The 22,491-nt window shown below is 38.0% G+C and overlaps 1 protein-coding gene across 4 annotated transcripts in view; it reads right to left on the bottom strand.

The window, feature by feature from the left end:
- UBR1 (ubiquitin protein ligase E3 component n-recognin 1) overlaps positions 1–22,491 on the bottom strand; it is a 77,806-nt gene that overhangs the window by 43,275 nt on the left and 12,040 nt on the right. For 2 of the 4 annotated variants that reach the window (XM_082317916.1, XM_082317917.1), the window contains exons 2-10: positions 22,067–22,323; positions 19,849–19,927; positions 17,539–17,649; positions 6,483–6,624; positions 4,782–4,844; positions 4,346–4,469; positions 1,821–1,928; positions 1,275–1,363; positions 382–480 (exon numbers count right to left, since the gene is read on the bottom strand). In XM_082317916.1, the coding sequence (XP_082174042.1) occupies positions 382–480; positions 1,275–1,363; positions 1,821–1,928; positions 4,346–4,469; positions 4,782–4,844; positions 6,483–6,624; positions 17,539–17,649; positions 19,849–19,927; positions 22,067–22,316 (1,065 nt within the window). In that variant the 5' untranslated portion in view covers positions 22,317–22,323. Of the gene's footprint in view, positions 1–381; positions 481–1,274; positions 1,364–1,820; positions 1,929–4,345; positions 4,470–4,781; positions 4,845–6,482; positions 6,625–11,717; positions 11,849–17,538; positions 17,650–19,848; positions 19,928–22,066; positions 22,324–22,491 lie in introns of all 4 variants that reach the window. The other 2 variants (XM_082317915.1, XM_082317918.1) reach the window with 2 other exon arrangements.

Genomic DNA, 22,491 nt, shown 5'->3' with positions numbered 1-22,491 from the left:
ATAACCTTTAAAACCTACAGGTATACTTTTTACCCCCACAAGATTTAACATATTTCACCCCCCCAAAAAGACATATAACCATTTTTTGTCCCCTCCCCCCAAGTTTTTAAAGTTACATAGGAAGGTAAACAGTAAATGAACGCAGAAAGTTAATGCAGAGAAAGATGCTGCCAAAAACTTCTACTTATTTGCATTCCCTCTATCTTCTGTAATGAATTTTCACCTAAACTCAAGCTCTCGCTTTCATATTGGCCTTAACAAATCTCATTCAACTCAGCAATGCATAAAGACTCTCCGCCAAGTACAGCAGTCTGCGAAGGTGGTACTGCTAGCAATTCTCAAATTTATTTTACATTTCTAGTGGAGACAGGCTGTACATACCAGAGTAGGTACAGTGAACATCTGAACTGAGAGCGCTGTCACAGAGAGAACTCTGTCATGATCATCACTGATGTATTCTTTTTGCAATGCCTTGTAATACTAGGAAAAGAGAATATTGGGAAAATTAAATAAACAAACATTTTTAATTAACACTTGTTTTACTTTTTTATTTGCAAGAATTACATCTCAATATCCTTCCTCCTTGAAGCAGTTCAAACAACAAAAACGGCACCATGTCCTCAATGCACCAAAGCAATTAAATATGTGCCCCACTGCCTTAATACTGAAGATAAGTACAAATTTAACTGCTCTACCAGATTGAAACCAAAAATATTTTTTCTCCTACAATCTTCCCCAAGAAAATAAATTAAAGGATCAATAAAGACATTAACTTATTATAAAACAAGTTTTTCTCTTGCAGTGAACTACATGAATAGTTATTCCACAGCTGTCTATAAAAGATGTGCACAAGAAGTAACGTAAGTCTTTGTTTGCTTTGTTTCAGTCCAGAGAAAACCATGAAGTGTCAGTCACCTTTATCCAGATTAAAAAGTCTCACCCTAAAACAAAAATCTCTCAGTCTTATGTTTTGTATCTTTCTTAACTATTGTATCTAATTTTTAAAAAGAAAGACCAGTTTCAGCTGGAGTTCATCTGCCATTTCAAAAAGTACGCACGATGCTAACAATACTGCATTCAAAATGAACACATATACCTACATGATTATAAGGAACAAATCAATTACATTGGTCGCTCTATACACTCTGTAAAGGCTGAGCTAGTTGTTGAAGCTCTGCTTGTTGAAAATTCAGTATTGAAACAATTTTCAGGTTTGAGGGAAATTTAACAAAGCTACTAAAAATTCATAGCATAAAAACCAAATAACCATTTACCTTCACAAATTCCACAGCAAAAAGTTTTTTGTATTCCATTTCCATGAAAAAACTAGTGAAGATAAGTTCATGAAGAACCTTCCTTGCCCCTGTGAAGAGCCAACACAATGCACGTCACTTTTATTGTGCTAAGATGCAGTTTTTTGTGGAAAAGAGGAACAGATTGTTGAATTACAATTAAAAAATCATTAAAAGCCTTGAAATGGTTACAAAGTACATGAACAAAGTTATTAATATATTTTTTTCTATTTTTAACATTTATTGGTACATATTTAAAACACGGGGTAAGCATCAAGCCACTCATAGTCAGGCTACATCTTGTGAAAAGATTCTTCAAAATATATAAAGCAGGAAAAATTTAGGAGGCAAATATATACCCAAAATATCAATTATCTCAGCCATAAAAATAAAGGCTGTATAAAAACCATAACATAAAAACTATAAAGAAATGTAACTCCACCTGCATAGCACTTACTTACTTTTACACATTTGTTACACACGAGAAATTAATTTGCCTCTTCAGTTTACAGCAAAAGATACACAAACCTTTATGAAGTTTTGCATCCCATAGCATCAACTTGCTTATGAAGCACGGCTTTTCAGATCCAGCTTCTTCTTTGAGACATATTTGACAAAAGATCTGGCGAAAGTCACCTATAGGGATAAAACTAATCATTTGTACAAGAATGCTTTGATAATTAAATTATATGAGCCAACAAAATGAGAATTACAGAATTTTGTTCTTTAAAAAAAAAAAAAAAGGCACTTAAGTATGGATTATTTTTTAACAATGTTTTTTCTCAGTGAACATACTCCCACACACTCTCCCTTTACTAAATCTTCCTATTATTCTTAACTACTTTATTTAATAAATCCAGTGATGCAGAAAAGTACTTTAAAATGAAAAGCATTTAGACAGCTTTGCAAAGCAGATCCATAAGAAGAGTTCACTATGTCAGCACAGAAATGCACAGGCTAGGCAAGTCTACGCTGGTCCCTGCCTTGGGCCCCGAAAGTCAGTCTTTTGTAGAATTTCAGAACATTATTTTATATTTTCTTGCACCTATCAGTAAATACAGTACTTGCTGAAGCAGTTTTGGGGATCAACATGTCAGAGTCACCCATGCATTACTAATGTTCAGAAATGAGCTCTTACATTACTAATTTCAAAAGGAAAAGTGGAGTGTCATGAATCAAGTTCCTGACAACCTGGAAATAAGTAGCATTGAATGCTTCTTGATCTGTGTTCTACCACTTGAAGCAAAACCAGGAGAAGAACAGGAACCACCAGACCACCAAAAAGTTCTAGCTGAGTACAGAACATCAGGCTGTACGTATATAATCCAGAAGGACAAGGACAGGAATGTTAGACTTCAGTCTTTGTGCTTGAAGACTCTCAGAAACCATATTAAAATACCAGTTAACCTATAACTATTTCCTAACCCAAAATGCTATACCCAACATGGGAGACTCCTTTTTAGTTTTAGCTTATCTTCTTAGCTAAAAACATAATGCTTAAAAGCCTAAAATTTTGGGGATTTGCTGGGGCACTGACACTGACTTGTCTATACTCACACGGTAACAGCTGAATAATTAGCTGTCAGTTGGTGTTTTAAATAGAGCAATCTCATAAAATTGAAAATAAGAAAAACTACCGAGGAAGAAAAATGTGGATAAAAACTGAACTTTCACTAGAAACCTTGAAATAAACCACATTGTACAAAACTTGTACTGATTAAAACTGTCTGAGGAATTCAGACCAGCAAGAAAATACCATCAGTGAAATAACTATAAAGTTGAAAAGAACAGAAAGCTAAAATTCGTAAAATATTTTAAAGAACTACAAAAAGGTACAATTCTGATATATGTATTTCAAGGGAAAGATTGGAAAGTAAGTGTTCAGAAAAAAAGATAAGAAATTCACTTTATTATCCAAGCTTACAAAAGAGGCTAAAGCAGACCAACAGATTTACCCTATCAAGAAGGAGCATAAGCAATGAGAGGAGATTGATCTATGCATGTTTGTACAGTGAAAAGAAATTTTATAATGGCTTTAGTTTAGCAAAAGACAGGTATGACAAAACCCAATAACAGAAATCAAAATTAGACTGATTCAGAAGTCGTCGTCTTTGATGATGAGCATCATCAAACACCAGAACAAAGTCTGAAAGCTTAAAATAGACTTTCCACTACTGGACAAATTTTTAAATTTGTAAATTTTTAAATTAAGACTTTTGATTTGTTGGTTTTTATTACTAACACTGTCTAATTAATCACAGCTATCAAATCTGAAGCAGGAATTAATTCAAGCAGAGAATCATAGAATGCTTTGGGATGGAAGGGACCTTTAAAGGTCGTCTAGTCCAACCCCCCTGCAATGGGCAGGGACATCTTCAACTAGGTCAGGTTGCTCAGAGCCCCCTCCAGCCTGACCATGAATGTTTCCAAGGATGGGGCATCTACCACCTCTCTGGGCAACCTGTTCCAGTGTTTCACCACCCTCATTGTGAAAAATTTTTTCCTTGTGTTCAGTCTAAATCTACTCTCCTTTAGTTTAAAACCATTACCCCTTGTCCTGTCGCAGCAGGCCTTGCTAAAAAGACTATCCCCATCTTTCTTGTAGGCCCCCTTTAAGTACTGAAAGGCCGCAATAAGGTCTCCCCGCAGCTTTTTCACCTCCAGGCTCAACAACCCCAGAGGATGTATGCTTTCACTGATGGAGACGTTCTGCAGCTTTCCACCAGCACTGGGGAGAGCAGCTTTTAAGCAAAGAAATAGGGCATGTGATGCTGAAACTGAGGGTAATAAAAATTCTAGAGGAACAGACAGAGCTCAAGCAGGGAAAGACATTTATTCTAGCAAGAAGGAACAGAAAAGCACTGCTGTTCATAACCATACTGATGTATATCAGCACCCATACTACTGTATTATTTATTTACTAATTAGGAAGAATGTGAAAGTATTTTAATAAGGGAGTATCATATATAACACTGCTAAAGACATTTTTTGAGATAATTAGGTCATTCAAATACTGACATGGCATTATCGTAACAAAAATCAATTATGCTTACTTGAATAGCTCATGAGTTTGTTCAGCCAAGAACCAAGGCGCAAGGCAAACTTCTGGTGAGCCATAACATCAGCATGGAGAACCTCCACATGAAGTGGTCGTTGAGAAACGTTTTCAGAATGCCTCTAGGAGTCGGGTAAATATTAGTAGACATAAAATAAAGTTAACATGAATCTTCATATTTGTCTTCACCACCCGTTACCTCTCCCAAGCAAAAAAAGCAATGAGTTTGACATTTTATTTCTGAAGATCTCTATCTATCTATCTATGCCAAATGTGGTGGCGTAAATTCAATTTTTAAAAGTTCACAGGCAGGTTATAAAAGCATGGAAGTACTACGTTAAAGACTGTACAGGAGACAAATAAGTCTTCAGTATTAATAACGATGAGGTTGATTTGTTTGTTTTTTAAATGAGAAAAATATTTTAGGAAGTTACCTTGATTTCTTCTTTTGCTTCCTGACAAGAGGCATAATGTCCTGCCTTAACAGCTCTACGACCCTGTTTGAAGAAAATATTGAGCATGAGACCAACATAAAACAAAACCAAAATGGCACAAGCCTGATTCCTGCTATGTTTTTTATACGTAGAAGAAAAACGGGAACCAACATGACTCGTGGTGCTTTTAGACATCTAGAAGCAAATAAAAATTAACATAATTATCTTTAGAAAAAAGCTATTTTAATTAAATTAACAATGGAACAACAAAGTAAAGTCTGGGTGTCTCAATATTATTAGATAAGGAAAATTCACATACACATTAAAACAGATGAGAGGACTTCTGCAGATTACTTTAAATAAGAACCACATCAACTTTCTTCCTAGCACGAAGTACACTCATCTTGAATTGCTTTTCTACAATCTCTCCTACTATTTCTTACTTTTGTATATGAAATAGCAGGGTGTATTACAGGCATGGGTTTGACAGCTTGTTCAATAAAGCCAAGAACAGGTCCAGCTTAGACCTCAAATTCCACTCAAAGGAAATCCAGGGTGTGGACTTCCAAAACAAGTTCTCCACACAGCAGAATTTCACACAAGAGGAGAGGAAGTAGGTGTATGCTGTGGAACTGTTATAATTAAAACAATATAACCTAGCCCTGTGCTATAGCAGGTGCTTTGTAAAATGGGAAGTCCGATCAACTGTGGATCTAAAATTTAGGTTTCAATCAAAAGGAACCGTCATAATGGAAACCTTTAAAAGTTACTCTATAAGCATGCACGTATATACATATTGTACAAAACCTGCAACTGCAGGACAAGACTTGTAATTACGTAAGACTGGCACTACTAACTAAATACAACTAAACTTTCATTACCTGAACAAAGAGAAACACAAAAAGAAAACACAGTTTTTACAGATTAAAAAAAGAATTTTGATATTATTAAAATGTTTTATTTGTATATATAAAACAAATACATAGACACGTATAGACAAAGTTTCTCCATGTACAAGCACGTAGGTTTCATGGTTTTGTGAGGGGAAAAAAATATGGTTGCAATTAAGATAATTCAAGCCCTGATCTTGCTTTTTTCTTCCCCAGTGGGGAAAAAAAAAAACCAAACCAAAAAAACCAACAACATCACTAATGTAAGGTCTTTACATGGGACACTAGTTTGAAAAATGAAGTAGTAAAATTGTCAGGTTCATCCACATTCCTTCATGGATTCTTCCTGGTTTCATTTGCTTAATTTTAAGATTTTCAAATGAAGCCTGAGCCAGAACAAGCACTAACTCTTGCAAAATCTAAGGTACGTTTCTGATCAAATATAACTGAATATGCATATTACTGACATATATTTTTCAGACAAACACTATTAAGATAATACATTAATCTCAGCTGAGAAGGAAAAAAAAAAAAAAAAAAAAAGTAAAGAAAATATGCCAAACATGAAAGGAGAAAATTTGGATAAACTAGCTCTTCCCTTTCTCAAGGAACTGGGGTTTTGTCCTGAAGAAAAAAATTAGTACAGTTTAAAAACTTTCTTGAAGCAAGTACTGATTAACACTCTGCAACATGCCTTTCTCTCTCCTCAAGCTCCGACATCCCAGAAACAAAGATTCTATGATCAAGAGACTATAGTAGCACTTCTTAATGATTAAAAAGTGACTTTTTCCCATATCCAGAATGCACTAACCTCTTTATCTATAGCAGTAGTATGCAACTGGGCTTCACCAAGTTCGCAGCCAAGTGCCCTTTGCAGGCTATAGATGACATGATCGTAAGAATGATGTTCATCATTGAAAAGGACACAGTAGTAGCTGTCTACCTTCTCTCTGCTGGAAAAAAAAACCCCAACATATCATCCTACAAATAAAAATAAAATTGTAAACAGAGGCCTATTCAATACAAGCAACAGCTCACTTGATAGCTTGAGAGAAATGTCAAATACAAAAAAATTATAGAAATTAAGCATGTTCTTCATGTCAAAGACACTCCCCCCCACCATCTCTACCAGAAAAGGCCACAGAAACCATGTACCAAGTACAAAAGAGATCTTAAGTTATTTGATTATTCCATTATTGTTTCCTCTCTCTGCTGTTTTATGATCCCATTTGTCTTTTTAACGTGACATGTAAGAGTGCTTCTCCATTTTCATAGAATCATAGAATAGTTTGGGTTGGAAGGGACCTTTAAAGGTCATCTAGTCCAACCTCCCTGCAATGAGCAGGGACATCTTCAACTAGGTCAGGTTGCTCAGAGCCACCTCCAGCCTGACCTTGGATGTTTCCAGGGATGGGGCATCTACGACCTCTCTGAGCAACCCGTTCCAGTGTTTCACCACACTCATTTTAAAAAAAAAAAAAAAAAAAAATTCTTCCTTATATCTAGTCTAAATCTACCCTCTTTTAGTTTAAAACCATTACCCCTTGTCCCATTGCAACAGGCCCTACTAAAAAGTTTGTCCCCATCTTTCTTACAAGCCCCCTTTAAGTACTGAAAGGCTGCAATAAGGTATCCCCAAAGCTTTCTCTTCTCCAGGCTGAACTACCCCAACTCTCTCAGCCTTTCCTCATAGGAGAGGTGTTCCATCCCTGTTATCATTTTTGTGGTTCTCCTCTGGACCCACTCCAACAGGTCCACGTCTTTCTTGTGCTGAGGGCTCCAGAGCTGAACATAGTACTCCAGGTGGGGTCTCACCAGAGCAGAGGGGCAGAGTTGCCTCCCTTGACCTGCTGGCCATGCTTCTTTTGATGCAGCCCAGGATACGGTTGGCCTTCTGGGCCAGCTTTTCATCCACCAGTACCCCCAAGCCCTCCTCGGCAGGGCTGCTCTCAATCCCTTCATCCCCCACCCTGTATTGATACCCAAGGTTGCCCCAATCCAGGTGCAGGACCCTGCACTTGGCCTTGTTGAACCTCATGAGGTTCACATGGGCCCACTTGTCGAACTTATCCAGGTGCCTCTGGATGGCATCCTATCCCTCAAGCATGTCAACTGCACCACTTGGCTTGGTGTCATCTGCAAACTTGCTGAGGTTGCACTCGATCCCGCTACATCACTGATGAAGATATTAAGCAGCACTGGTCCCAATACAGACCCCTGAGGGATACCATGTATCACCGATCTCCATCTGGACATTGAGCCGTTGACCACTACCCTCTGGATGCAACCATCCAACCAATTCCTCATCCACTGAACAGTCCAACCATCAAATCCATCTCTCTCCAATTTAGAGAGCAGGATGTTGTGGGGGACCTTGTCAAAGGCCTTACACAAGTCCAGATAGACGACATCCATAGGTCTTCCCTTGTCCACTGATGCAGTCACTCCATCACAGAAGGCCACTGGGTTGGCCAGGCAGGATTTGCCCTTGGTAAAGCCATGCTGGCTGTCTGAAATCACCTCTCTGTCCTCCATGTGCCTTAGCATAGCTTCTAGGAGGATCTGTTCCATGATCTTCCCAGGCACAGATGTGAGCCTGACAGTCGGTAGTTCCCAGGGTCCTCCTTTCTAACCTTCTTAAAAATGGGTGCAATGTTTCCCTTTTTCCAGTCACCAGGGACTTCACCTGACTGCCATGACTTTTCAAGTATCATTAAGAGTGGCTTGGCAACTACATCAGCCAATTCCCTCAGGACTCAGATGCATCTTGTCAGGTCCCATAGACTTATGTATGTTCAAGTTCCTCAGGTGGTCATGAACCCGATCTTCTCTTACAGTGGGAGGGATTTTGCTCCCCCAGTCCGTGTCTTGCGGTCCATCCACTCAGGAGGTGTGGGAAGAAAGAGTGCCAGCAAAGACTGAGGCAAAAAAGTTGAGTACCTCAACCTTCTCCTCATCCATTGTTACCAGTTTGCCAGTCTTGCTCATCAGTGGGGTATGCTTTCTTTGACCCTCCTTTTCTGGCTGACATACCTGTAGAAGCTCTTATTCTTTGCATTCCTTGCCAAGTTCAGCTCCAGCTGCACCTTGGCCTTCCTGACCTCATCCCTACACAACCAGGCAGCATTCCTATACTCTTCCCAGAATACCTGTCCCTGTTTCCGCTGCCTTTCAGTTTCCTTCTTGCCCTTCAGTTTAACCAGCAGGTCTTGACTCATCCATGCCAGTCTCTTGCCTTCCTTTCCTGATTTCTCTACACCCGGGGATTGAGAGCTCTTGTGCTCTATGGAAAGTGTCCTTAAAGCTCTGCCAGCTCTGTTCTGCTCCCTTGTCCCTAAGGGCAGTTTCCCAGGGGGTCCTATTGACTAACTCCTTAAAGAGCTGGAAGATTACTTTCCTAAAATTCAGGGTCCTGACTGTACTCTTCGCCTGACCCATATTCCTCAGGACTGTGAACTCCACCAGTGCATAATCACTGCAGCCCAGGCTGCCTCCAATCTTGACATCACTGATTAGCTCACTTGCATTGGTGACCAACAGGTCCAGTATTGCATCCCCTCTGGTAGGGCTGTCCATTACCTGGCTTAAGAAGTTATCCTCAATGCATTCCAGGAGTCTCCTGGATTGCCTATAGCTCGCCACACTACTTTTCCAGCAGATGTCGGGGTGGTTGACGTTGCCCAGCAGGATGACAGCCTGCGAGCGTGATGCCTCCTGTAGCTGGAGTAAGAAGACTTCGCCAATAGGCTCCCCTTGGTCAGGTGGCCTGTAGTACACACCAACCACAAGGTTCCCTTTGTTGCCTCGGTCTCTGATTCTTACTCATAAGCTTTCAACCTGCTCGTGGTTATTCTTCAGAGACAGCTCTTCATGCTCTATCCATTTCTTGATGCAGAGGGCAACACCTCTGCCCCTCCCTTCCCTTCTGAACAGCCTGTAGCCATCGACAGCCACACTCCAGTCATGGGATTCATCCCACCAAGTTTCAGTAATGGCAACTAGGTCATAGCTTCCTAGCAGCACTGTGGCTTCCACCTCCTCCTGTTTGTTGCCCATGCCGAGTGCGCTGGTGTAGAGGCACTTCAGCTGGGCTGTCAGCTGTGTCACCTTCTTAGAGGAGTGCACCTTAATTCCTTTGAGGTATTTCACTGGTGTTTCCCTGTTGGCTCCTGTTGCCTCAGAAGCCCCTGGCTCACCTCCGTAAGACTTCAGGTGTGCTGCAGTGTAGCCAGCACATCTCAGAGCAACAGGCTGAGGGCCCTCCCTAGCACCCCATCCCTCTAACTTTGGCGTGTCATCCCACAGCTTGTCATGAGCAAGCCTGATATTATCCCCCTCCCCCTTCAAGTCTAGTTTAAAGCTCTGACAGTGAGCCCCACTAGCTCGTGAGCAAAGATCCTCTTCCCCCTTTGAGAAAGGTGAATCCCATCTGACACCAGCAAGCCTGGTGCCATGTAGGCTATCCCATTGTCAAAAAACCCAAAATTGTGGCGGTGACACCAGACATGGAGCTGTGTATTAAATAGACTGGGCTCATCTGTTTCTTCCAATGTTGCTGCCCACAACTGGAAGGAGAGAGGAAAAAAAAATAACCTGTGCTCCAGGTTCCCTTACCAATCATCCCAAGGCCCTGAAGTCTCTTTTTATCGCCCTCGGACTATGTGTTGCAGCTTCATCACCACCCACATCGAAGAGCAGTAATGGGTAATAGTCCGAGGAGTGTACCAGGCTAGGATGTTTCCTAGTGATGTCCTTAACCTGGGCCTCACAGAGGCAGCAGACTTCCCTAAGAGGAGAGTGTGTCCAGCATATTGGACCCTCTCTTCCCCTCAGAAGAGAGTTGCCTACAACTATAACCCATCTTTTCTTCCTCATCAAGGTGGTCATGATACAGGGGGTAGGCGTTTCTGACCTTGGCAACACTTCTGGTGTAGATGGACCGTCACCCACGTGATCCATTGACTGGCCTTCCACATCCAGAGCCTCATACCTATTGTACAGAGGCACCTGGGAAGGCGAGGTGGGCAAGGAGGGGGGGTCCACCTGCCACCCTGAGTGTGGACTTTCTTCCATTCACTCCTTTCCTTTAAGCTACTGCCTTCAGTCCAGCAGGGGCAGGATACAGGATCCCCTTAATCTTGTTTTTTTTTTCTGGTAGCTATTCCTGTTTCTGCCTCAGGGAAGGTAGCGCATGGTTCCACCAGTCTCTCTCTTTCTCAGACTCCTTGATGCTCCTTAACCTTTCTACTTCCTCTTGTAGCTCTGCCACCAGGCTGAGCAAATCATCTACCTGGTCACACCTCACACAGCTGTTCTCCCTACGGCCATCCATCACCAGTGAAAGGCTCTCACACTCTCTACAGCCTGAGACCTGGACAGCTGCATGTTTTCATGGGCGCTCTGCCTGGGTTGCCACATCCATTCTGGCGAGTGCAGAGAACACAGCTTTCCGCCAGGTGGATACCACAGCTAAGCTCCTTCTGAGAGGGGGATGACCACCAACTGAACTCACCTCTTGAGCTCGCAGGGTGACTACGCCCTTCCTGCATGCCCTGCCACACAAATTGCCGCGCCATGCCCCAGATGACACGCCACACTGTTTGCCTGCTCTCTTGGCAGCGCTCCTGGTGGCCAGCGCTTCCCAGGCTGCTTTTTATAGGCGACGGAGTGGTCACAGTTGCTCTGGCAACACCCAGGCCTCATCAGCATCTCCTGCAAGAGCTGCCAGCTCCTGATGGGTCTCTCCACTGCCCTGGCGTTTCCCTGCCTTAGGAAAACCCACTGTGCACCGAAATCTGCCATTCCACTGTGGATCAGGCCGGCTCCGGAGCAGCTCCCATCAGCAACTGATGGAGCACAGTCACACGCTAGTTTTCCCGTGAAGTATCAAAAGCTTTTCTCTATATAACTGTAGGTCAAAAAAGCTACAGTGCTGTTTACAGGGATTTTTGGCACTAATATGTTTGCATGAGTGTAAGAATACCACAGGCAAAATTATTATCAAAGTTTCTAATGCCTTGAAGAAAAAGTTGGAAATACTCCCTACCTAATTGTGAGCTCCGGAGGCAGCTCCTTCTCTTCTTCCCATATAAGCATGTCTACAATGTACTTTATCACTGAGGGAAACACCCTCCTAGAGTGCTCCATAATTTCTTCATTCAACTGACACTCAGAATTCTGTAAAACAGGAGATAACATTAGTATGGAAAAGAAATTTAAAAAAAAATGAAAAAAGGGTTGGTAGAATACATTATTACTGTATTTGTTTCAGGAAATTAGCCTTTTCGTTATTTTCAAGCAAATTAATCTCACCTAACAACTTCTCTTCAGAATTATTTCATCCCAAGGGCTCTCAGTAGTATTCCAACAGTTTCGTCTGCCTTTTTTTTATGCATCCAGTTTTTATCTAGGAATAGACTACGAAAGGCCTCACCGAATGTGTTAGGAAACTTCCATTTTTTTAAACTTAAGTTTAAAACTTAAGTTTAAACTTAAGTTTAAAAAAGCTGGTTAACAGCTTTCTGTACACCTGAAGATATTAGAAGTTTGCAGTCCATACCAAAATTCTTCCCCTGCATTGCTTGCTCTTCTGTGTGGGTATTCTATCAAACATTTATGACACTCCTTGAAGGAAAGGAAACCTAACTCTGTTCTTTTCAGATATCCCATCCCAGGTCTAGAAATCATTCAAAATATCCCTATGAACTGACATATTTCCCATCCACCAAGATAACACTCATTAAGTGAACTGTCTACATCATATAACATTATTAATCCTTTCCATAAGCATTTAAGCAGGAGAGAAATCAAGGTTATAAGCAAAGAAAATCATTACCACATCTGCACTTAAGAATGAAGCAATCAATATTTAGGTACAAGACATAGACACATTGCAATAACATTGTGTGAAAAGAGGCCTTTAATCCAAAGGCCCTGATGACCTTTTCCACATACCACCTTCCTTTCAGAATATGCATCTATAAATGGTATATAATGTTATTAATGTTAACACAGCCAAATCCAGTAATTTCATATACAAGTATGACACAGAAACAGAGGCTGGTATTTTCTAGAGTATTTACACAGTTTCCTATAATTTTAGGATCACCCAAACTGCCTACAAAATCTGAGTATGCATGTGTTTGCCAGAGTAAGAAAAGATGAGAAACAAAAATGCTTTCCAAGAATAAAGCTTTTCACATGCGACTTTTAATCCCAAAGTACTAAGGACACTCACCTCTGCAATACACAATCTGACACATGTTAAATATAAAAGAACAGAAAGAGTGATGTGCTTAATATAGCTAAGAATCATGTTTTTGAAAAATTCTTAAATCAACTATGGTCACATAGAATCATGAATCATTAAGGTTGGAAAAATAAAGCAGATTGCTTTAAAAAACAAACAAACAAACAAGTAAAATCATGTTTTGTCCATATGACTGAAAAGTTAAAAATGTAGTGGAAGAGAAGCAAAAATGCGTTAACATAACCAATTGCTTCCAAAGCTCTGAACAACAATTTTCTGACCTGATAAGCATTAGAAGAATAATTTGGAGTCAAACATACAATCTAAAATGTCTGCCAATGAAATCATGGTCTATAAATATCACTGTGTGTACATACTTAATTTTGGATAAGCTCCTGGTAGGTCTTGGTAATTAAGAGGGTAAATGTCTGGGGTAATTATTTTTTTCCCAGACTAGCAGAGCTATCATCACCTTAAAGTTTGGAGCAGAATGAAAAAGCTATAGTGCTAAGAATAAGCTAATCGAACTGAGTTGTAAATATACTACATTTTTTTCCAGCATTTCTTAAGAGTTTGGCTTTTTAAGCATTAACGTATGTTAAGCAAAAGTGATAGAGCTGGAGGAAAACACAGAGCTGTGCATAGAGATACTGCAAAAAAGAACCTTGTAGTAAGATGTGCTGCTCTCCTTCAGTCTGTAGAAGAAATCAAAGGAAATGACATCAAAGGATTTATAAACTATTAAAAGTGGGGATTGCACTCATACAAATTGCGAAAAGTTAAATGATGCAACGCCACCTCCAATGCTATCCACATTAATAGAATTCACAGTAAAGTGAAATTAAGATACATCTAATGTAAACTGAAAGGGTAAAAATAAAATTGCCTCAGAACTATGCCCAAAAAGGTGTAATTGTTTAAGCTTCAGGTAAAGCTTCAAAAAACAAAATTGTGGAAAAATGAACAAAGTACGTTCAGATATCAAAGTTTAAAAATAACTAACAAGCAATTTTTTTTTTTTTTTTTTTAAACAAATGTGCCTGGGAAGTATTTTTACCTTACCTCAGACATGAATTCTTAAAGTTATCTGTTTTTAAGGATACATTAAAGCAAAAAATTTTTTATATTTCTGGCATAGTGAAGACATTAATTTGGAATCAATAGGGAACGGATGACTCCTAAAAGCCTGGAGTGGGGATTCTAAAATGAAGGATTGCTTTTCTCATATTACATACATATCAACAAGTTTTGTAAATATCTCCTCATTGTAAAACTACTTTTGTTTTAAACTAAGGTTTAATTGGGACTTTTGTAAGGATACTGCATTTTACCAATGCTCACCTCATTGTCTCAGAAACACTAAAAACTCTGGTGCGTAGCTTTAATGTTGTAAATTGAAACCTGGCCTCTACTAAGGGCACATTTTTAAAAGGAGGTCATTCTGTAGATGAAACTCTAAACTTAATCTACCTTTTAAAAATAGCAGCCAGTTCTCAAGCACGTTTTTACCACATTCTGCATAGCAGACAAACACACTGCAAATACATCTCTCTTCTTATTTGCTCCTACCTGATCAGAGTAAGTTTATAAACACCCTAGCATGATATATCCTCTGCACTTAAAGTAATTAAAGGAATACTTGTCAGGATCATCCAGAAAAGAGTGCTTTTTGTTTGACAAGCGCGTGATAAACTTCTACACTATCAGAAAACATGCTGGAAAAGAAATATGCAAGATGTCTGTTCCAAATGCGCTTTGCAACTCATTTCTTTAAATAAGCACTATATGCTAAGAAAATTCCTACATTATGAATGTCCTTGATTCTCAAAACAGGGAACAAACTATGAGATAATCCAAACATCCACGAGCCTATTCATCATAAAAAATCCCTTTTATTAAAAATCTTCTATTAAAAAAGGAAGATGGGCATGCAATGCCATCTATCAAATAATTACATATAGTATGTATTAATATACTGATGCATTTCATTATCTTAGTGGTTGTACTTCTGCCCTTTTACTAGAGAGCCTACATACACTGACTGCATAGTAACTACATATATTGACAACAAAGAACTATTCTAAGTAACTGTCTCCTTCTTCAAATTGTCTAATTATATGTTTTCTATCATTCACGACACTCAGGTAGCACTCACTGTAGGAGTATGTTCCAGTTTATTTGACAGCAGTTGTAACATAGCTTTGGACTTGCACAACTCCAAGATAGAAGTGACGATCAAACAAATTCACTGCAAACCAACAAAAGACCTTATAGGAGACTGGAAGAGAAATATTACTCAAAGAAGCATGGGAGGTTCCCTGTTTCCTTATCATCACAGGTATGACTACAGTTCTCAATAAAGTTTAAAACCAAGAGATACTGTGTTAGCTGCTGTCATTATTGATATGATCTATCCTTTAACCTTATCTCCATTGGATACAAATGGCCTGAGGAATATTCTGAGCAGCTTATCTTCATCCAAACAGAATTAAAACGCTGCAGACTCTGAACGCATGCAGTTTCCTCTCAAGCTTTGTTTGAATATGGTTTTGAAAAAAAGCCCACAAAAATTTGGACAGAGTGATTTTAACAAGAGTGAAACAGCCTTTTGGTAAAATTGATAAAGGTTTTGGTGTTTTTCCTAACAGTTTTTTTTTATTATTTTATTGTTATGAAAAAGCTGTTCTAAAGGAAAGGGAGCTAAAAAGCAGCATATGCTGTCAGATGCAAATACCAGATCTGCGAGATCAAAATCTATACCTTGCAGAGAAACAGGTTCCCCGGCAGGAAGTAAACATTTTGTAAACCATTTTAGGGACTGTGGCTAGAGTCATTGGAACCAAAAAAAATACTATCATTCTCAAAAGTAAAGTGCTGAAACAACTGTTAGAAGATCTCATACAGAGACCTAAATTTTAAAGCTGGGAGATACAATCTATTTTGTTTAGAATCTCTTTGTTCAAGTTCTTAATGTGCCTCATAGGTCCACATTCATCCAGGTATGTGTGATTTTTTTGTGAGCCATCACAGGTGAAATCCATAATTTACGCTAGCTACTGTCTGTAAGACAAACTGGACAAAGTGGTCACTTGAGGCATAAGTAATACCACTTATCTAGGAGCAATGGAGATGCTTTGGCTGGAAACAATTTTCAAGTGAAAGAACACTTAATTCTCAACTGAGACCTGAACATTTTGTCTTAAGACCATTGCTAAATTCTCTTTGTGGTATGACAAAGACCTCTCAGCAATCAGCTAGAAATCTGATACTGAGCATCTTGTAACATAAATTTTCCATAGTATCCAAAGGTGGCTTTGAAGCTGGTAGACACGAGTTCTCTACCTTCCCGTATGTCTTTATCAACAGTACCAGGAATCTAACATTGCAAAAAAATCCTATTTTCCTTCAGAACACAAGGACAAAAATGAACACTTCGCAAAGAGAAGCTGTGCTAGTTTCTTTTTCTGGAAACACCTCTAGAACGTGCTGGAAAAAAGTATTAAACACGTATGTAGTAATGGTGACAGCAGTAAAATTAACCATACCATAGCTATTTTTGGGTATTCTAACATTGAGGAAACAATTTGGCTCTTTTGATTATAGGTTTTCATAAATAATATGTAGGTATCAGCCACACATATATCAGATGGCTTAGTACTCAGGGATAAGTACTGTACAGCAGAATAGGCTTTACTAATGTAGAAGCAAGTGAACATTACAGTGACAAGCTCCAAGTGGTAATCAGACGACCCCTTCCTGGAGTTTCAACTATTCTTCTCTGAAACCCATTAAGATTCATGGTTTTTTTGAAGGATGAACAAGTGAAGGAAAACTTTGTCACATTTTTCTGTAAGACCAGTGCTCTTTATTCCTTTTCCATTTGATTTTTTTGCCAGATCATAAAGAACAGTACTTTTGCAACAAAACCAGGAGGAATTAGGGGTCTATTTGAAGTGACAAATGCTAAGGTTTTTTTGTCCTGATTATCTCAGAACGTAGGACTCTGAAAAAACAATTTTACCTGAAGCAACTGGTTTGCCTACATTCTCTTTGAGAACTACTTATAAGATGGCATATTCCTCATTAATATGCTGCTTTATGAGGTACAATAAGCATGAGACATACTAGGATATGAGGTTAGTTTTAAAGCATAGGGACTTATTTTAGTCATAGTGACAGATCACACATCAGAAGTAACTGACAAAAAAAATTGTTCAGTAATGCAGTAATGCAGAAAACAGAAAATATTATTAAAATCAAGTACTACATCTAAGCATCTACTAACCACTGGGAAACCAATTATTTATAAATAAGAACTGAATAATAGACATAGCAAAGAGCAAGAGACTGTAATTTTAATTCCAAATCAAAGACAGAAATGCACAAGACAGGTAGATGAAACTGTTGTTATTTTTGTCTTTTGTTGGGAGACAAAGGACATCCAGTATATATTTGACCCCAACAAACACCTTCACCACAGAAATCCTGATTCCGTTCGATTGGACCTGCTACATTAATTATAAAATATACATACTTTCATATACAGGAATAAGCAATTTTTTTTTTTAAAAGGCAATATTTACAATATTTATTCTTTCACTTTAAGCAATATTCTTACTTCTTTTGCAGAACCTGATGCTCCAGGCTCATGTTTAGTACACAGCGGTCCAGCCTTCCATGCCTCTGTATCCCCACAGTCACAAAATCCGCCTCCAGTGGAGCTGTGCATCTGTAAAAAAACATGTATTTCAGTCATGAAATATGCACATAAAAAGCAAGAGAAAAATAGAAATGTTAATTATTTAAATCAAATACAAGTATAAATACCTACTTACAAAATACAGGAGTCACTGCATAACCAACAGACTTACCACAACTTTTTTTTTTTTTTTTTTTTTTAAAGATAAAAGAAGACTTATCAGAGGAGCAGGGGGATGAAAATATAAACTTTTGAGCAGAAAATAAAGGAGGAAATACAGTTGCCACTGCAAAAAAGTATGCAAGCCTTAAATTTAACTAGAAAGTAGGTGAAAAAGCCTATGACTGATGAATGAGAGTTTCATAAACGGCAAAATAGTAATTTTTGGTTTTATTAGCAAAATTATAGCAAAGGTGCTTAATGCTTTCTTTACAAATGACTTGGTAAAGTTTGAAAATAATCTAAACAAGAATATGTGTATATTAAACAGACATTTAGTAGTACCTCTGCTTCTAACCAAAGAAAATAAGATATAATCAGCATCTAAAAATTCTTGCAACTTTAACTTTGCATACATTTTCAGAAAAGTACAGATTCTGACCCTTCATTTTGGCAAAAAGTTCAGACAAAATCAGGCAAAAGTAATTATCCTTCGCTTACTCTAAATCCCCAATCCTAAAATAATTATAAAAACGCTAAATGACCCAATAAAAAGACATGAGAAAATCTGTTATTTACTTGAAACTTTTTAAAATAACCTGATCTAATTAGATGTGCTTCAAGCAGAAGGTTGGACTAGGTGACCTCCTTATGTCCCTTCCAACCTAAATTATTCTATGAGTCTAAAAGAGCATAATCTGTATTCTTTAGATTGCATCTTTAAAATGGAAATGCAGCCAATCTGCTCCCATCTGACTGTCTACTTCCCTGGCTGGTGTTTTGCCTGAAGAAGTTACTGAAAAACAGGGAAGGGACAACAGCTTCCCAGCCCAGCTGTGATTCCAAATTGCTCTGTAATCATTATTGTCTAATTTTCCCTGGTTTTCATCTCACCTCTCTGTAAACTGTGGGTGTACATGTGTACATATGGAAGTTATATTTGCATTATCTAAGTAGTTTTGTATATCTTTGAATCAATATTTACAATACATTTTCAGATCAGTATACAGAGACTTACACAGAGGAGCAGAATATTGTATTTTAGCCCCAGTTAATTTTGAGATTGCTAGGACCTTCTTCCAAACCGTCTCTCATTGAAACATACCAATTGATTTATGACCAATTGATAATACAAGTAAGACAAATCTCTTCAATGGATGTCATGTCAATGAATAGAAAGAATAGCTGCAAAAAAAAAAAAAATCTAGCCCACTTCTTGGTCATGAAAGATAATTAAATTGAATACATAATGCTTCTGTACATTTTCTTGCCTCTTGCAGCAGAGTTAGACCAGCTTTAATAATGACACTTAATATATTGTTTTCCATTTCTGCTTCCAAGGCTGTTGAAATTACAGAGTTCTCAGTAAAGAGGGTAAACAAAAAAGTGGGCCTGGGAAGGAAACAGTAGGTGACAGTTTAGGCAGTGAATTAGCTAAGAAATACTTAAAAGATCCTTTTTTAATTAAAACATGGGAATCTCTCAAAGATAATATAGATTTGGCGCAAAGAGAATCAAAAGGATATCAGAAATAGATGATCCAGTTCTAGAACAATCTCCTCAATAAAAAATGGATGCTTCACTTATGTTTTAACCTTATCATAGTCTACACTAAGCACAAAGCAGTTTAATGCAAATCTAAATGGAGGAACAGAGTGGAAATGTAGAGACTGCATCAGTGACATAAGCACTGAAGTAACGGCCCTTGTATACACACACTCATTCTAAATTTTCAAACAGTACTGACTAGGACTCAGGACAGGACTGTCATTTTCAGTCACAGCTTTTTGCTCTGACACACATTTCTGTGATATTGCCAAAGAGAATAACATTGTATGCATTCATAAACACTCCCTTACCCCTTGGTTCTTGAATTAGAAAGTTACTGTTCTTAAAAGAGGCTTTACATAGTTAGAAACATGAGAGAGAGATAATTAACTAATTAGTAAATGCCAGATTTGTTAGGTTTTTTTAAATAAAAATTACTAGTGGTTTATATGCAGTTTATTACATCCTCAAAAAATCTTCTCTAAAGCTACAAGTACGATTTCTTAATACAAGATTTTTCACCTTATACCGGTGGTTCTTGTGAATGCTGTTCTGGAAGCAGTCCATACAGAGTACACAAGTTGGATCAACTGCACAGTCTCTGCAACAAAAAAGGTAACGGGAAAACTCTAAAACACATGGAATTTTCATGCACAAAAGAAAATCCTGCTCTGAAAAAAAACTTGAGGTTAACTACAGATTCAAATTAGAAAAACACTGGCTACTCCATGTCACAGAAAGAAGATGAAAGCCAATCTTGTTAGGCTTGAACCATGGACTTGAACATGTTATATCAGATTCTATCAGAAACATGTCTGATTTCCACTTTCAAAACCTGTTGCTAACATATTTTCATTTTTGCTAAGAATAAGCAGCTATTAAAAACCATGATGACTCCGAAGTAACTTTTATTATTGTTTCCAACAACTGTGGCCAGTTTGCTAATGAAACTTCTGCTACGCTTCTGCTAAGTTATGTTTCTAACTTTTAAAACAGTTAGAAGTTAAACTCTAAAGAGAATTCCTTTACGACATGAGCCAAAGAACATATACTTTGAAATCTAATTTCAACAGTTTCAGTCATGCACTAAAATACCTGAAAATCCAGAATTACACTCATGGACAATCTAATCCCATTTTTTTCTATGTTCTACATACATATCCTTTTTTCACATTGCCTTTTTTCCCTAAAACTTGATCACTCTTTTCTTTAAATGCTGTTTCATTCTATGCAAAATGTGGATTGCAGGTGTTTAATGACAACATATCAAGTTTTTTGTTTTACGCCATTGTTCAACATCTAATTCAAGCCTCCTTTACAATACAACTAAAATAGTACGGTAACTCTGATTACAGAATGGATTTCCTTTCAGACCTTTAGATGATAATCATCATTACAATAATTTAATACTTCACCATCATTCATTTGTTACCATAAATCTACTGCAAGGTGATTTACAAGAAAGGAAAATTAAGCCAGAAGTTCCTGCTAGATTTGAATGCCCAATTGAAGACATTCGGATTTTAGTATTTCAGAGTATCTATTATTTGTAGCATTTTAGAAGCCTAAAGCAAATAGCGTATACTTAGCTTCAGTTGCAGTACTAAGTACAGTATTTTACGTAAATACTACCACATATTTGCAAGACAGTAGCTCAAAAAAAAATAAGAAAAAGAGACGACCTCTGAGAAATATAGCTTTGGTTTTTTGCCTGCTATCATACAAGAACTCTGCAGAGGTAGGAACAGAACTATTCCTGTTACAGCAGCACTAAACTGCCTTGACCATCCTTTTCCTTCGTACAATCCAATGTCGCATTCACTATACACTTTCCAGCAAACACCCAAGAACTTCTTCAAAGATCATTCTCCTTTCATACACAACGCTAACTTATTCCTAGAAAAAGCTGAAGAGCATGTGATTGATTAAAACCCTACAGTGTGATTCATAAACATAAAGTTTACAGAGAGCTTCCATTTTGACATTTCCTAAATTCTAAGGGCTGGATTTTTTAGCCATAACAATACACTTCATCCTTAATAATATTCTTTTGGTATTTCTGATGAAATTTTCTAGGCTTTTAAAAACAAACTGAAAGCTACAATAAACTATGACAATAGCATCATATTAATACTAATGAATTGCCAGCACAGTTGCAATCTTTACATCCACCACAAAGACCTCTGGCTTTTTAATATTAATAAATTGTTATTCATACTATTCTTATTAATTAATGCATATTAATATGAATTAATAAAATAAATTACATCAAATCAATGGGCTGTCATTTTTAATATACTCCAGGATGAGAAAGAAGGTTAAAAAAAAGGCAATTAGTCACACAGTTATTGCTTAAGCAAAGGACTGATGATGCTCAGAAATGCTGGATTCTGTTTCAGACTTTGAAAGGGTGAGTACTGTACAGTGCACAGATTTTTATGCCTGTTCTCCCTCAATTCAGGTAGAGACCCCACACTCATACCCTATCATCCAATCTTTTTAACCAATGGCTTTCAGTACCTTTAGCATCCTTTCCATTTCCTTCCCCATTTCTCTGCCAGAGCCTGCTTTTCACATGCAATTTTCCTCACTCTAAAGTGGTTTGAAATGCCACCGTCAGTTAAGCAAAGACCTACCATGACACAAGCAATGACTAGTTAGCAGCGCGACTAATTTTATTAAACCACTTTGCTGCATTATGTCAATGGGAACATTCATGATAACATACTTTCATTCTTACCTGCAAGAGTATGTTGTCTCCCCTCCTTTGAACACCTTCCCACAGAGCTGGGAGGTTCCACTCTGTTGTAGTTTCTCCAGGAATGTATCTGGGTCTTCCCCAAACAAATAACATTCCAGGGGGTATAATATGGCTGCCTGGACCATTTCTTCTTGTTTCTCCAGCAAGGGGTCCATTTCAGCTGAGTAAATATTTGGCACATGTTTTGCCAAGCACTGTAAAAACGTAGCTTGGAAGTTGAATCTTTCATCACACCACTGCAAGAAAAGTACACCCATGGATAAACATAAATGAATAAACAAATATAAAGAAAATAGGATTAAGCACTTCTACTGTGAATCCAGAATTCTTTTCCACATCAGAAGTCAGTTCTGCGAGCAATAAAACCTAAGAAATAACGGTTTCCCAAGAATTTCTCTGCTATT

This window comes from Platalea leucorodia (assembly GCF_965183815.1).
Source record: "Platalea leucorodia genome assembly, chromosome: 7".
NCBI lineage: Eukaryota > Metazoa > Chordata > Aves > Pelecaniformes > Threskiornithidae > Platalea > Platalea leucorodia.
This window is presented reverse-complemented; position numbering and strand designations above follow the sequence as displayed.